Raw genomic sequence first — 16,551 nt, 5'->3', positions numbered from 1 at the left:
AAATTCTAGAAAACGCCCTAAACGGTTAGCTTTAAATTTGAACTCTAAAGGACATAAAGAATCAATACGTAAATAAATAAAACACGTAAACGACTAAATTCGGTTAATTCCCTTAAAAAAAATTGATCACTCTTTATTCTTTTTTTTTTTGACAAAAAAAAAATCACTCTTAATTCTTAAAACTTGGTTTATGCTATTCATCAGCACAAAGTTCCTGCAATTCATACCAAAACCAGCGAAGTACTATTTCTAATTTCTTGGGATCAGGCCCAACAACATGGAAATTGCCTAACAGCCCAAATAATCAGAAGCCCAAAAGTAAAAACAAAAACAAAGCGAGCCTATATTTACACTCAGCGACCAATGTACATCCGCCACGTTATATCGATAATTTTTCATCTAAATTACAAAAATACCACTTCGTTTTCCTCCTCCTTCACTTCCTTTGGCGGCTCTTTTTTTGTCCTCTCTTCCTCTTTTCGTCGGAGCTCGCGAAGCTCTCTCTCCTCAGAAATCAAAAACCCTAAAAACCCTTTTTGTAGCGATGATGGTAGAACCGAATCAGCTCGTTCAACATCTCGAAACTTTTGTTGACACTAATCGTTCCTCTTCTCAACAGGTACCTTTTGATCAATTTTGAGACTTAGAACAACAGTTTCATTGATTCACCAAGTTTAATTTTGTTTTCAGGATGATAGTCTTAAAGCAATTGCTTCTTCTTTGGAGAATGATTCTTTATCTATTACCCAATTGGTAACAATTTCCACTCACTTGACAACTTCTGAATATTCTTCCGTAGGCTTTATTTGTGTTGTTGGCTTATTTCTGTATTGCTAATGTTTAGGTTAGAGAGATGGAGATGTATTTGACAACAACCGATAACCTCGTTCGAGCACGAGGTATTTCGATTCACTAGCTTAGTTTAATGAGCTTATCAATTTGAACGCAATTGGACATTGGTGTGTTCATAACTATAGGTATTCTCCTGCTTGCGGAGATTCTCGATTGTTTGAAAGCAAAGCCGTTGAACGATACAATAGTTCATACGCTCGTTGGATTCTTTTCCGAAAAGCTGGTAATTTGATACTTCTTAAGTTTGATTATACTCGATTCCAATGTGTCTATTCAATTGTTTTAACATAGAAGTGAAACGATTGTTGTACTTGAATCAGGCAGATTGGAGAGCGATGTGCGGGGCGCTTGTTGGTTGTTTGGCTCTACTGAAGAGGAAAGATGTAGCTGGTGTGGTTACTGATATCGATGTACAAGCTATGGCGAAGTCAATGATACAGAATGTGCAAGTGCAAGCTTTAGCACTGCATGAGCGCAAAGTATGAAGCGGTTATTTGTAGTATTCTGTTATCTAATCTGAATGATTGTGTTCTACGCTGGATGGTTTTTTCATTATCTTCTGCTAAATGACTTTGCAGCTCGCTTTTGAACTTCTGGAGTGCCTTTTACAACAACATTCTGAAGCTATTTTGACTATGGTATGCTAATGCTCTCTACTTAGTTCAGAATTAAACATTCGATCTACTGTGTGAGGAATGTTTTCTTGGAAATCTATTTGAGTCAGCTTTGTAGGAAGACAAATAATTATTTATATGTATCCAAATTTGTAATACTACTCGGGACCTTTCCTCACTTTCTTGTAATCCTATTGACTAAACGGCCATTTCCTAGGGTGATCTACTTGTTTATGCTATGTGTGAAGCCATCGACGGAGAAAAAGATCCTCAATGCTTAATGATAGTTTTTCATCTAGTAGAGCTTTTGGCTCCTTTGTTCCCCAGTCCTTCTGGTCCACTCGCTTCTGATGCATCTGATCTTTTTGAAGTTATTGGTTGCTACTTCCCACTTCATTTTACGCATGTGAGTTTAAAGCCTATCCTTTTTATGATGTGCTATATAGATGGGTTTCTCTTTCTTTCACTAAACTGTTTAGTGTGCTCTTTTTTTGGGTTAATTAGACAAAAGATGACGAAGCTAATATTAGAAGAGAGGATCTCTCAAGGGGACTACTGGTGAGTATTGTGTCATAATTCATGATTTGCATAAAGTTCTTGCTGGCTTATTGTGGCTCAATGGCTTAGTTTCTCAAGGTTAAATATCAGTTGATCATTCTGGTTTGGAGTTCCTTAAAAATAAAATGTTTTAGACCCTTAGAAAATGGTATGAAGATTAGACTGAAAAGCTATTTCGCATATCATGTCCATTCTTTGAAAGCTGTTAGGCAAAGTACAGTGACTTGTCCTGTCTCTGGTAATTTATATGCTTCTCTGCTTCTGAGGGCACAGATGCCTTGAAGATGGAAATACTAATTTTTGTTTTCTACATCTAAGTATGGCTTGCAGTTTCAAGCATGGCTGAAATGGTATTAGGTTAAAAATGGGAGAATTATGATAAATCCTGTTTATATATATATAAATGTATAACATTAGGTTAAATTTATTCACTGATGTACTTTATTCAATTTGCAGCTGGCGATCTCTTCGACACCTTTCTTTGAACCGTATGCTATTCCGTTGCTTCTTGAAAAGCTTTCTTCTTCTCTACCAGTCGCAAAGGTGCGTTTAACATGTAGTTTTCTGTTAATACATCTAGATTATATGCCACTCCGGATGTTGGACAAGTGTAGTTATTTTTGTTCCACTCAAACCTGTATAGGTTGATTCTTTGAAATGTCTGAAAGATTGCGCTTTGAAATATGGAGTAGACAGAATGAAGAAGCACTATGGAGCTCTTTGGTCTGCTTTGAAAGATACATTTTATTCCTCTACTGGGACACATTTGTCATTTGCTATAGAATCCCTCACTAGTCCAGGGTTTGAAATGAATGAGATCCACAGAGATGCTGTTAGTCTTCTTCAGAGGCTTGTTAAGCAAGATATCTCGTTTTTAGGTTTTGTAGTTGATGATACACGCATAAACACAGTCTTTGATACCATCTATAGATACCCTCAGTATAAAGAAATGCCTGACCCAAGCAAACTGGAGGTTCTTGTTATCAGTCAGATACTGTCTGTTTCTGCCAAAGCTTCGGTTCAGTCATGCAATATAATCTTTGAAGCCATATTTTTCCGCCTTATGAATACTCTAGGGATTGTAGAGAAAACTTCTACTGGCGATGTTGTTCAAAACGGAAACTCTACAGTCTCTACCAGACTCTACCATGGAGGTCTTCATCTATGCATTGAACTTCTTGCAGCATCAAAAGATCTTATTCTGGGTTTCGAGGAATGTTCTCCAACATCTGGATGTGCAAACTCAGGGTGCTCTATGGTGAAAAGCTTCTCAGTTCCATTGATCCAGGTGTTCACTTCTGCAGTATGCCGCTCGAATGATGATTCTGTTGTGGATGTATATCTTGGAGGTGAATGCTTGTGGTTACTTAATAGATATATCACCATCTTGTGGTTCTTGCCGTCTTTTCTTAATACTGAACTCGGTCTACAATTTTTTCTAGGTTACCATGTTCTTATTCCTATTATCTAAATGATTTATTTTGTTAATGAATACAGTTAAGGGTTTGCTGACTATGGGTATGTTTCGGGGCGGCTCTTCTCCTGTATCGAGAACCGAATTCGAGAATATTTTGGTGACATTAACATCAATCATTACAGCCAAGAGTGGCAAAACAGTGGTGTGGGAATTGGCATTGAAGGCACTGGTCTGTATCGGCTCATTTATTGATCGGTATCATGAGAGTGACAAGGCTATGAGCTACATGAGTATAGTTGTCGACAATTTGGTCTCATTGGCCTGTTCTAGTCATTGTGGTCTTCCATATCAGATGATATTAGAAGCAACTTCAGAAGTTTGCTCCACTGGACCAAAGTATGTGGAGAAAATGGTTCAAGGATTGGAAGAAGCTTTTTGTTCCAGTTTGTCTGATTTCTATGTATGTGTTACCCCCGTGACTAGACCATAAAGTTTTCACTTATATTTGATCTAACAGTTTCTATCTCCAACAAGCAACAGATCGAGAGCTTCCTTGTATCTAACTTCTATTTGGAAACCACTTGTCAGGTCAATGGAAACTTCGAGTCAATTGACAATTGCTCTCAGCTCCTGAAGTGTTTGACCAACAAATTGCTTCCACGGTACCCAAACTTTTCTTGAATTTATTTTATCTCATAGATAAACTAGCTTTGCCAGCGTGAGTATCTAGACTTTTAGTTGTTCGTAAACAGCCAACTATTCTGGATGATACAACTTGTTAACTGCCATACTTTGGTAGCGTATTTAGGTTCTCTCTGTTCAGGTTCATTGTGTTATTCCCCTTAGTCAACCCCTTGTAACTCGGTAGAATCCGTCAAGATTTTATAATAGACATAGAAAACAACTATAGATGGCACATTCACCTAACAGAGAGTTATAATAAGCACATGGAAACCAACAAGCAATGCAATAGCACGAGTGTCTTTTCTATTATTCCTTTACAAAATAGAGACCTCTTTGTGTCTTTTTCCTTCATTTACAAATTTTATCGTTCCAAAGATGAAAACTTAAAAACATTTGTGGTGCATCCATGTGTATGGCTCCACTGTTTTTTATCTGATTGGAGATTCTTTTTCTCTATGCCTTCTCTCTGCCAAGAACAATATTCTTCGTTCCTCTTTTGCATGTCCTTTTGACTCGTGGAATTTTGTTCTGATCTCAATTAGTGTGGCTGAGATAGATGGTCTCGAGCAACTCTTGGTGCATTTCGCTATCAGTATGTGGAAACAAATTGAATTTTGTGGAGTTTTCAGTTGTGATTTTAATGGTAGGGTAAGTGCTCAGATGAACTTTAGACTCTTTGTTTCTCTTCGAACTCGATTTGGTTTATTTATTTTTGATGTCATGAATTTATTTGCTCTTCTATAACAGGAGTTTGTTGAGGCAGCGATGACAACGATGAGGCAAGTTGTAGGAATTGCTTTGGTAGATTCACAGAACAGTATAATCCAAAAAGCTTATAGTGTGGTATCATCTTGTACGCTTCCAGCTATGGAGTCTATTCCTTTGACCTTTGTTGCATTAGAGGGTCTACAGCGTGACTTGTCCTCTAGGGATGAATTGATACTTTCACTATTTGCATCAGTTATCATAGCTGCGTCCCCCTCAGCATCCATTCCAGATGCGAAATCACTTATACATCTGCTTTTGGTAACACTTCTTAAGGGTTATATCCCAGCAGCTCAAGCTTTGGGTTCAATGGTTAACAAATTGGGCTCGGGTTCTGGTGGAACAAATACCTCAAGGGATTGTTCCTTGGAAGAAGCATGTGCTATAATATTTCACGCAGATTTTGCATCGGGAAAAAAGATTTCTTCTAATGGATCTGCTAAAATTATAGTTGGAAGTGAGACAACCATGTCAAAGATATGTTTAGGTTACTGTGGTTCTCTGGACCTTCAAACCCGTGCAATCACAGGACTAGCATGGATTGGGAAAGGTTTACTCATGCGGGGCAATGAAAGAGTTAATGAAATAGCTCTGGTGCTAGTAGAGTGTTTAAAATCCAATAACTGTTCTGGGCATGCGCTGCATCCTTCTGCCATGAAACATGCAGCAGATGCATTCTCTATAATAATGTCTGATTCGGAAGTGTGTCTGAACAGAAAATTCCATGCAGTTATACGACCACTCTATAAACAGCGGTGTTTCTCTACGATAGTTCCCATTTTGGAGTCTTTGATTATGAATTCCCAGACTTCACTATCGAGGTAAATATATCTTTAAGTATATTTATTGTTACTCTTTTATAGTTCTACTCTTTCATAGAAAAATGTTTGGTCATTAGCATCTTTGGTGCTCTTGTGTGTACTCTGTCTTCATCATTAAGTCCTTCTATGTCATTTCCCTAGAATGCAATTGCACCCACAAGAACCGTTTTAGTGTTCCTTTCTGGAAGAATAAGAAGACCTCTTGAAGATTGTTAGTTTAATTTTGGTTAGATGTAGCTACCACATAAACTCATACTAGTTTAGGCTTCGTTGTTGCTCCAAGTTTCAAGTACATATCATAAATAGGCAAGTTACAGTTTATTGTGACAAACAACAAATTTGATTCTCAGCTGACTGGTTTCTTCATTTTTTTTCAGAACAATGTTGCATGTAGCTCTCGCTCATGTTATATCCAATGTTCCGGTAACAGTCATATTGGACAATACCAAAAAGGTGAGCCTTAATTTAGACTTTGTCTTTTGTACCTTTTTAAACAGTTTCTTATTAGACATTGGTCTGTGCAGCTACAACCGTTGATACTGGAAGGCTTGTCTGTCTTAAGCTTGGACTCTGTGGAGAAAGAAACTCTTTTCAGTCTATTACTGGTTTTATCTGGAACGCTTACTGATACTAAGGGTAAGAAAAGTTAGATGCTGGGATACAAAAGCTTATTGCATTATATAAAATCTTGCTTCATTTGTTGAAGATCAAACAATTCTTATATGATTCAAATTCGTTTGCGCCCACTGATAATAGGGATTGTGTATATGGTTGAGTTAATGCAATAGTTGATAAGCCTCAAAAAGACATTTTATATTCAATTTTGCCGAGAATTAACCATTTGATCTGTTTGCAGGACAACAATCTGCCAGTGATAATGCACATATAATCATCGAATGCCTGATCAAGCTTACATCATATCCGCATCTAATGGTGACAAATCATTTTCTTTTCTATAGCATCTTCGTTTTTTCCAACGGAATTGATTCTTGAATCTTCTAATGATAATATGTCCACGTTAAATGGTATGCAGGTTGTTAGAGAAACATCAATTCAGTGTCTTGTTGCGTTGTTGGAATTGCCGCATAGAAGGATTTATCCTTTCAGAAGAGAGGTTAGTTAAAAGATCTAACCCACATGTTTTTAGTGTAGAGTAAGAAATGTGTCTAATGACTTTGGAATTTATTTCAAGGTTTTACAAGCAATAGAAAAGTCACTCGATGATCCGAAACGGAAAGTTCGAGAAGAAGCTATTAGGTGCAGACAGGCTTGGTTAGTAACGTAAAACTCATCAGTTATCTTTTTCGTAATTGCGGCTTTTAATCACTATCTTGTGAAATAATTCTGATCATTGTCAAAATCAGGGCGTCAATCACATCCGGAAGTAACATATTCTGAAGTTGAATTGAGAGATTAACGAAGCCAAGTTATCTTCTTCAAAGTAATATTCTTTTTTACATTTGTGACATTTGTTAGAGAGCCAGCGAATCAGTGTCTTGTGACACATTTAACGCATACCAACCAATACCATCTAACATTTGTGATACAGTGAGTGACACTTACACTTTAGTTGAGTAGTCTTTAGAAGAGTTTATTGGTCAGCGAATTTTAAATAATTTCGAAATTCAAACAAAATTATAGGTGTTATTAGATCATTGATTTTAAAATTCTTGTCAAAAACTTTGTAATATTTGTTCATTGATTTCTCAAGACCAGTTGAATTCCAGTTTTTTTTGTCAATGATTCTCATTATATTCTCATCATATAAAAAGTTTGACAATTTTGAATGTAGTTTTAAGGTAAATTATACAAAAAAGATTTGGACGTCTTAGCATGCAAGCGTACTTTTACCAAACAAAAAGAAGAGTTTCCAAACGTTTCGCTTCTGGTTCCATGTAAGTATGTAACCTAAGGGGACAATTCAAGTATTTTTTTCTATTTATTGTCGTTTTGTAAACAGAGTTTTAATGACCAATTGGGCTTTGTGTCCTTTATATTGTCAGGGCCGGCTTTGCAGAGACATAAACTAGAATTGCTCCAGAACAACATCTTCTTCTACACCACCACAAGCTGCCTCTTGTCTTTTGTTATAAGTATAAGATTTCTGTTGTTGTATTATTCGGAAATTCCCAATTGGTTATGCCAACTTGAATTTGATTTTTACCGAGCAAACGACTCTGATTTTGATACAAACCAAATAGACATATAACCGTCATGTCTTATATCCCCTTGCTTTTGCTTCTGTTTCGGAGTTGCTTTACAACCGTTACATCTTCGATCCCCGCACAACCGTCATATCATCTATATATCTTCTTTTTGTCGAAATAAATGATTGTAGTTTGATATCATCTATCTACCTCAAATACTTGAGTTTATCACACATGACTGTCTTAAGTAGTTTGACAATTCTAAGCATAATACTAAAAATGGATCCTTTTATCTGTATACGATATCACTAAAATCTCATTAAATTTAAATATTAATTAGGGGTTACAAAAATAAAACTAAACCGTAAATCTGTATTTGTTATGCAAAGTTATGTGCAAGTTGGTCAAAGAGTATCAATGATTCGTCCAGTTGCAATTACCCATCAAAAAGTTTGGTAGATCAGATCGTCTAAGTGATTAAATTAATGATTTAATCATGTGTGTATATAGGAGTATTTAAAAATGGTCTGAATTGATTACTATCTATATTATTCAAAAGAAAAGATTCTATCTGTCTACTATTCCACGTTCATGGATTGTTGATATATTCATCTGCTTTTTCACTTTGAGCAACAGTGGAAGCAATAATGAACTTTGACTTTCAAAATTTGTTCATCTTAATCCTCCTCTGCCTACTTTCAGTCCTCTGTTACTCTCTCTTCTTCAAGAAACCAAAGGATGGCTTCAATTTGCCTCCGAGTCCTCCGTCTCTACCGATCATTGGCCACTATTGTTGATTAAATTATTGATTTAATCATGTGTGTATATAGTATTTAAAAATGGCGTAAATAAATAATATATATACATCTTAACACCATCAAATTATTTTGTATATTACAAAAAATGAATTGAAATTGCATATCTATAAATTTAAATTTATGAATGATGTAAATATAATTTTATTTGTGTAATATAAATCAATAAAGTATTTGAAATTTAATTTTTAAATTTATTTATAAGTTAAAAAGTTATGTTATTGTCATATATAACATTTTTTAGTTTAAATTATTTAAGCTTATTTACAAAATTTATTTATAATACTGCAGAATCCAAAAACATATTTTATGTGGGGAATATTTTTTTTATATATACATATTTTATGAGGTTTTAATCGGGTAATTTAATATTTTTCTATTTACAAATAAACGTTGAGTAAATTTAGAAACAAATTTGTTAAGTTAACGATAACTCGAGGATTAAATTTGTGCAGACGATAGTTAGGAAACAATTGTATTAATTGCAAATAATTGAGGAATAAAATGATTATTTTCTCATCCATTATTTAAGTACTCCTTTTGTTTTACAATATAAGTTGTTTTAGCTAAAAACACACAAGTTAAGAATATTTACTTTTAAAAAGTTTAACCAATTATAAAAGAGACTGCATTATAGAAATAATCATAAAATATTAAAATTATATAATTTGTATAGAAACTTGAAAACAACTAATATTGTAAAATAAAAAAGTTAGTCCAAAACAAATTATATTGTGAAACTGAGGGAGTATTAATATATAATCTTTTGATTATTTAAAGACAAAATAATGAAATAAAATTGACGTTTAATAAAAAAGCCTCCAGATTCTCATATGGATTCCCAAACACGTGGTAGACATATCCACGAATTTGCACCATTGATTTGAGTCATTATTTCTTGAGATATGTTACTTTAATCGGTCTTAATCGAGATAAGAACTTTTTTTGGAGTGGGAGAGGGGAAAGTTCGAGATAAGATCTGGCGACAGAAAGATAAATTATATAATTGCGTAGATTTATATAATTAAATAATAAAAAATACTGGCATTGGAAAATGATTATATAAAATGTTTTGTTTCCTGATATAAAGAAATGTTCGAGTTTTAGTTCTAGAATATTTTAGTTATTCAAAAAAAGAAGAAAACAAAAATTAACGAGAAAAACAAGAGATTAATAATACTATAATATTTTAATTTGCTATCTTGACAGTAATTTACTATTATATTTTGCTATTGACAGTAATTTTACTTGGTAGCATGTTTAAGATCGGTCGGAAATTTAACCGTTCGTTTGATTACCAATCAGATAAGCCGTTGAAATGTAGGAATAAAACGAGTTGCTGAAATAGGTGATCAAAAGTGGGGTTATGAACCATCAAAAGATAAGTGAGCTTAGAACCATCTTGTTTATAAAAACGGGCAGTTGAAATCTGTGTAATTATTTAATATTTTAATTTTCTTAACAATAATTTTATATATTATTACTTTTGGAAAAAGTTTAAAAATGAAAATAAATTTAAAAGTTTATCTTTAAATTTAATGTATTTAGTATTACAATTATAATAATGATTTTGCTCCACCACTTGTTACTAATCATAAATAGTATTAAATTTTAACCACCGGTACAGCGTGACTATTTATTTATTAAAAGTAGTGATTTTAAAATTTAATAATTATGTATTGTATATAAAAGTTTGTTAAGTGTACCATTTTATAAAACATAAATATATTATATAATTTTTATTAAGTAATGGTATATCATATGACAATTTTTGTTTTATATAATTTTATATAAATTAGGTTGATTTGATATGTCTAATATTAATACTATTAAAAATAATAAAATGAGGATTTAGCCAGTCAGTATTAGTATTTAGCTGTCAATTTATTTTTATATTAATGTTGATTTAAACCTGTCCACATACCCACATACGCTCGTTTTAACTCAATCGTCATTTCTGTTCCATATTTCTAACCGTCTTTTCTTTGACCTTCATCTTAAAACCGCAGAAACTTTTTAAATGATGTTACCAATCCAACTTAACAATGTTTTTACCATTTAGTCGCTTGTTACCTATCATAACTATTATTTAACCACTCATTTCTCGTCTGCTATCTTTTACCATCTTCTCTTTAACTGCCTTTAATTTTGCACAACCGCTAAAAAACTTTTAACCACCTTGTTTGAACGATGTTACGATCGAACCCTATGTCAGTTAAACTTGTAAATAACTCTATAAAGAGCCTTAAGTTTAGTTTGCTTCTCCAATCCAAAGTTCGAGAAGAAAAATGGAAGCAATAACTAAAAATGGGTCGCTCTCTCAAACTCTTGTTCATTGTGGGCCAAAAAGCTTGAGCTCGTTCATCCCAGTTCGCTGTCTTAGGTTTTCTAAGAATCCGTTCCCCAAAAAGTTGGTCGTAACTAGAGCTAGGACGAGCATTAACAGTGATCATGAAGCCGCAAATCGTCCGTTATTTCAGTTTCCACCTTCCCTATTGGATGATCGCTTCCTTTCCATTTCCGCCAACCAGTCGGTATGCAAAGATATGACCTCTTTAAGAATATATATCTTTCAATAGCTACATATTTGATGTGCTAAAAAAGTTTATATATTTTAATCTATAAAGGAAATTGATAGCCTTGGGAGAGATATCGAGGCACTTAAGGCTAAAGTGAGTGAAAAGCTGGTTTGTATGGACGTAAAGGAGAGGATTCACTTGATCCATCTGCTAGTCAGTCTTGGAGTCGCTTACCATTTCGAGAAACAGATCGAAGAATTCCTGAAAGTTGATTTCGAGAACGTGGAGGATATGAACCTGGGAGAAGAGGATATGTATAGCATTTCTGTCATCTTCAGGGTTTTTAGGCTGTACCGTCACAAGTTATCTTCCGGTGAGAAACCTTATTTTGTTAGACATGTATCAAAAGAGTGCACAAACCATTTATAAATGAGGAAATTCATATATACTAATGCAAAGATATATCTATACATAGATGTGTTCAATAGGTTTAAAGAAGAAAATGGGGATTTTAAGAAATGCCTTCTCGATGATGTAAGAGGTATGCTAAGCTTCTACGAAGCTTCATATTTTGGGACGAATACAGAAGAAATCCTTGACGAAGCAATGGGCTTCACGCGGAAACACTTGGAACTATTTTGTTGGAGGCAGCAATGAGGAACATTTATCTGGGCACATAAAAAACGTGTTGTATCTTTCTCAGCAAGAAAACGCAGAGGTGGTGATGTCAAGAGAATATATACAGTTCTATGAACAAGAGACACATCACGACGAGACCTTGCTAAAATTTGCCAAGATCAATTTCAAGTTCATGCAGTTGCATTATGTTCAAGAGCTTCAAACTATCGTGAAGTAAACCTTTATCTTATACTCTATTTATAGAATAAAAAAATGTTTTCATGTCATCATTCTAAGTTCATGCAGTTGCACATATTCAAGAGCTTCAAACCATCGTGAAGTACACGTTTTATCCTACTTTATTTATAGAATAAAAAAAATATTTTCATGTTATTATTCTCTATTTTCGTAAGTGCAGATGGTGGAAAGAGCTTGACTTGGAATCAAAGATCCCTAATTACTACAGAGTTAGAGCCGTGGAGTGCCTCTACTGGGCAATGGCAGTGTATATGGAGCCACAATATTCAGTTGCTAGAATAATACTGAGCAAGTCCTTGGTGTTGTGGACCATTATAGATGACCTATATGATGCCTATTGTACTCTTCCAGAAGCTATTGCTTTCACTGAAAATATGGAAAGGTACGTTTTGATATCTTCTTCTGGTCTTATCCCAATATTTTTCTTCCCATAACATTTTTCCCTAAAAGTGATAAGAAAAAGTCTGATATAATAGCAAGTTGTTAGGAAAACTATTTTAGTTGTACGTACGTATTTGTTTGTTTAATTAAATTCCATTAGGATACACTCAAATAGTTGGTCTAATAAATTCAAAAGTACATGTTCGGTGTCCAGCCCTACCGATAAAGCTGATTTTGATGCATATACTTGGAAAAATGTTTTTTTTGTTCGTTTGTTGTTAAGTCGATGTCCTTGTAACATTTTTATTTTTAATGCCCATCCCATGGATAGTTTATAGTTCCATATATGTATTGTGAATAAACAATTTATATATATTTTTAAGAATAATGATCATGGTGGAACCGTGGAAGATAATAGGATCATTTGACATGGGTTTTAATTCAAATTACAACAGGTGGGAAACTGATGCCATAGACATGCCAGATCATATGAAGGTCCTCTTGAGGTCATTGATAGACCTTATGGAAGATTTCAAAGGAGAAGTGAGATCAGAAGGAAGATTGTACAGTGTGGAATATGGAATAGACGAGGTATGTATCTCCTCAAATATAAAGATATGTTTGAACAAATGTTTTACAAATTAGGTTTTTGTTTTTTTGTCAACAACATTTAAATTAATCTTAAAATAATCATCTTAAAAAATGTTATTTACATATGTGATATGATTTTTCGTACCAAATAATCTTCTTTAACATTTGCACAACAAAAAATTAAAGATAAAGAAAAGCTTAAAAATTCTTTCTTGTCGTTCCCAAATTAGCTTTTTTCTTTCTATATTATATCTATGTAAATTTTTATATTTATCAAATTATCTTTTAATTAGATGTAAAAAAAAAATAACACAAAGATTAATTAGTTTTTTAAATTTTGTGCTTTTAGCCAAAACATCATATATAATGAAACAAAAAGAGTATTACGTAATTATTTTTTTTGAAAAACTAAATAAAGTATATAGGGCTTCTAATTTACTTGAAGTGGTGGAACTCTTCTTGGTACGTATATAATGTGATGAATTGATATGGATGCTTAAACAGTGGAAAAGACTATTCAGAGCGGACCTTACAATATCAAAGTGGGCACGCACGGGATACATACCAAACTATGACGAATACATGGAGGTTGGAATAGTGACTGGGGGAGTAGATGTCACGGTTGCGTTCGCCTTCATTGGTATGGGGGAAGCAGGAAAAGAAGCTTTTGACTGGATAAGATCAAGACCGAAATTCATTCAAACTATAGATCTAAAATCACGTCTCAGAGATGATGTTGCCACCTACAAGGTACAATTTGGAATGCACACGAATCACATATACCTATTCTTTCGTTTATATAACTTACAAAATCTGGTATGAAATGATAATTAGGATGAAATGGCTAGAGGAGAGATTGCGACAGGAATCAACTGCTATATGAAACAATATAAAGTTACCGAAGAAGAAGCGTTTCTAGAGTTTCATAGAAGGATTAAACATACTTCCAAGCTAGTGAATGAAGAGTATTTTAAGACGACAGTACCTTTGAAACTTGTGCGTATAGCTTTTAACGTTGGACGGGTTATCGATACCAACTACAAGCATGGCGATGGATTAACCTATACAGGGATAGTAGGAGGCCAAATCACCTCTTTGTTCCTTGATCTAATCACCATTTAGGGTCTATGATTCCAAGTCTTTACGAACCTCTTCAATTTCCCGAATAAGTGAAAACGTTTGCGTTTTACCATCCATATTTACCTTATAATTTGAGTAAGTGTTTTGAATACATCTATATTTTTGTCTATATTTATAATCTCTGTTGTGTTATAATGGATCCATTCATACATGGCCTGTGGTTTCTATATTTTGTGTGGAAGGAGAGAAACAAACGAAGACATATATCAACCCAACGAACGGATAGTCACTTGACTCGATTGATTGCGAAAAACGATCTGCCAACGTACGTGTAGTGTCACTTAGATATCATGACTCTCCATAGTTGAGATTACTACTCCAAGTTAAAGGTGTTTTTAATTTATACATTTTGGTCTTTGCTCCTTTTTTACATAAAATCCTTTTTCCTTATTTGGATAATAAATTTAACATTTCATCCAGAAGAAAAATTATTATCTCCTATTTCTTTCCCATCAACTAAAAAAATTGTATATTGGAAGCAGGAAATCAAAATTATAGTTTGTCAGAACTAGGTATGTTTGTATATGCTACTCGGACAAAGAGACTGTATTTGATGGACACATCTATACTAACAAAGAAAAACTTTTCATTTCTTAAGTTTAGTTCCTACCATTTCACAAAAAATATTTCATAGAATCATAGTAATATTAAAATTTAAATATCAAATATCCAATACTATCCCGTTATGGTATACAATTATCTCTTCCGACAAAACAAAAAACGCATATCGTGTATATCACAGATTCACATATCAGATTTATTTTATTGTATACAATGTTCTTCTCTCACATAGCTTTTTTAGTTGGTCACAACTCACATGTTAACCCCAAAATTAACTTCTCTTACTAAATATAAAATTCCTTATACGTTGATGCTAGGTTATTCACCATGTCCATGACCTAGTTTTAATGAATTTATTTTATTACATTAAAGTCTCATATGACAGTATATTTATCAATTTAATGACGTAAACACTAAACCAAACGCTCCTAGCACACCGGCATTTTCAAAATTTCGATAGTTCCCTTATTGTTTATACTATAAACTCTTTAATCTCGAGTCGGCCTTAAATCTTAATCGTTTATCCCTACGTATTAAAATAAGCCTCGAGGTCTTATAGAGGATTCCAAGACACGTGATAGACATATCAACCTGCTATTGTAATTAATAGTCCCCTTATTGTTTATACTTTATAAAAGTCCTTAATTTTGAGTCGGCTTTAAATCTTAATCGTTTATCCCTACGTATTACAATAAGCTTCGAGATCCTATAAAGGATTCCAAAACACGTGGTAGACATATCAAGCTGCTATTGTAATTAATAGTTCGAGATAAGATCCTTTTCTTTGGTGGGAGAGGGGAAACTCGAGATAAGACCTCTGACAGAATTGTTTTTAATGTAATTGCTAATAATTAAGGGAATCTTTTAAAATCTATTACTTTTCGAAAAATGGTTTTAAAGTCTATAACAATTAACAATAAATTTTAAAATCTATCACATTTAATTGTTACGTACAAATTTGGAGATAAAGGACAATTGGTGATACACTTTTCTTTTTGTCTCCAGATCCTGTTTTCGATTAGAAATTCTTTGTTACGTTTATGTCTTGTTTTCGATTTCATCATTTTTCTCTATTATTATGAATTCCACATCTTGTCTACCAATTGTTTTCATTTAAAGATTTTGATTCTTATTTAGATTTTTCACAATCTATTTTGGTTCACAGATTAGTTAAGCATTATTGTCTTCACCTACACGTTTATAATTGCATATAATTTTATTTAAATAATATGTTATATCAGAGACAAGTTCATATCGAATGAGTAATAAAATCAGATCAGGAACAAATTCAGATCGAATGGTAGACAAGATAATATGATATAACTTGATTTTTTGGTTATTTTGCAATAGAAAGAAAAAAATCAATAAATCGGGTCGGAGAAGACAATAATGCTCAACTAATCTGTAGACCAAAATAGATGGTGAAAAATCTAAATAAAATTCGAAACCCTTAAATGAGGACAATTGGTGGACAAGATCTGGGATTCATGATAATTTTGAAAGATGATGAAATCAGAGACAAAATCTAGACGCAACAGAGAATTTCCAATCGAGAACAAGATCTCGAGATAAAAACGAAAGTTATTTGTTTAGTCTCAGGAGATATAATGTTTATTGGTTAAAGCACACATGTTTCGAGGAAATAGAGATAAATAGAAATAGAAAATAAATAGAGAGAAAAAAGAAATAAAGAGGAGAGATAAATAAGAAATATAAATAGAGAGGGTAAATTGGTAATTTAAATAATAAATGTGGTAGAAACTGAAAAGAAATTAGAAATGTGGTAAATTTTGAAAGAAATTAAAAATAT

The 16,551-nt window shown here is 33.3% G+C and overlaps 2 protein-coding genes and 1 non-coding gene across 5 annotated transcripts; all 3 read left to right on the top strand.

Annotated features, from left to right (window-relative positions):
- Positions 1 to 423: 423 nt before the first annotated feature.
- On the top strand, positions 424 to 7,922 carry MET18 (ARM repeat superfamily protein). 3 transcript variants are annotated; one of them, NM_001344759.1, is made up of 22 exons: positions 424 to 619; positions 691 to 753; positions 845 to 899; positions 978 to 1,075; positions 1,173 to 1,331; positions 1,431 to 1,490; positions 1,684 to 1,872; positions 1,971 to 2,024; positions 2,481 to 2,567; positions 2,668 to 3,373; positions 3,522 to 3,901; positions 4,030 to 4,103; positions 4,668 to 4,773; positions 4,873 to 5,711; positions 6,089 to 6,164; positions 6,236 to 6,347; positions 6,568 to 6,644; positions 6,745 to 6,825; positions 6,904 to 6,983; positions 7,076 to 7,152; positions 7,504 to 7,606; positions 7,715 to 7,922. In NM_001344759.1, the coding sequence occupies exons 1-20, from the start codon at positions 545 to 547 to the stop codon at positions 7,107 to 7,109; spliced, it is 3,405 nt and encodes a 1,134-aa protein (NP_001318759.1). In that variant the 5' UTR covers positions 424 to 544; the 3' UTR covers positions 7,110 to 7,152; positions 7,504 to 7,606; positions 7,715 to 7,922. The 3 variants fall into 3 exon arrangements, with proteins under 3 accessions (NP_001318759.1, NP_199623.2, NP_001330951.1); NM_001344760.1 differs by lacking the exon at positions 7,715 to 7,922 and having other exon boundaries at positions 451 to 619; positions 7,076 to 7,259; positions 7,504 to 7,562; NM_124186.5 differs by lacking the exons at positions 7,504 to 7,606; positions 7,715 to 7,922 and having other exon boundaries at positions 432 to 619; positions 7,076 to 7,451.
- Positions 7,923 to 10,784: 2,862 nt separating this feature from the next.
- Positions 10,785 to 14,331, top strand: AT5G48110 (Terpenoid cyclases/Protein prenyltransferases superfamily protein). The gene is made up of 7 exons (NM_001344758.1): positions 10,785 to 11,207; positions 11,301 to 11,565; positions 11,668 to 12,044; positions 12,229 to 12,450; positions 12,905 to 13,040; positions 13,545 to 13,790; positions 13,875 to 14,331. Exons 3-7 carry the CDS (start codon positions 11,917 to 11,919, stop codon positions 14,160 to 14,162), a joined length of 1,020 nt encoding a protein of 339 aa, NP_001318758.1. The 5' UTR covers positions 10,785 to 11,207; positions 11,301 to 11,565; positions 11,668 to 11,916; the 3' UTR covers positions 14,163 to 14,331.
- Positions 14,332 to 15,785: 1,454 nt separating this feature from the next.
- On the top strand, positions 15,786 to 16,264 carry MIR5665. The gene has a single exon (NR_142972.1). It is a non-coding gene; the product is annotated as a microRNA ath-MIR5665 precursor (primary transcript).
- Positions 16,265 to 16,551: the final 287 nt, after the last annotated feature.

The sequence above is a fragment of the Arabidopsis thaliana genome, chromosome 5, assembly GCF_000001735.4.
Source record: "Arabidopsis thaliana chromosome 5, partial sequence".
Lineage (NCBI taxonomy): Eukaryota > Viridiplantae > Streptophyta > Magnoliopsida > Brassicales > Brassicaceae > Arabidopsis > Arabidopsis thaliana.
The sequence above is the reverse complement of the archived record's forward strand: the minus strand, read 5'-3'. Positions and strand labels throughout refer to the sequence as shown.

Excerpts from the sequence above, each read along its gene's own strand:
- AT5G48110 (NM_001344758.1), top strand. The coding sequence starts at position 11,917 with ATGTCAAGAGAATATATACAGTTCTATGAACAAGAGACACATCACGAC. Across the intron at positions 12,045-12,228 it reads GAGCTTCAAACTATCGTGAA|ATGGTGGAAAGAGCTTGACT; the intron begins GTAAACCTTTAT and ends TCGTAAGTGCAG. Across the intron at positions 12,451-12,904 it reads TTCACTGAAAATATGGAAAG|GTGGGAAACTGATGCCATAG; the intron begins GTACGTTTTGAT and ends AAATTACAACAG.
- MET18 (NM_001344759.1), top strand. The coding sequence starts at position 545 with ATGATGGTAGAACCGAATCAGCTCGTTCAACATCTCGAAACTTTTGTT. Across the intron at positions 620-690 it reads ATCGTTCCTCTTCTCAACAG|GATGATAGTCTTAAAGCAAT; the intron begins GTACCTTTTGAT and ends TTTTGTTTTCAG. Across the intron at positions 900-977 it reads TAACCTCGTTCGAGCACGAG|GTATTCTCCTGCTTGCGGAG; the intron begins GTATTTCGATTC and ends TCATAACTATAG.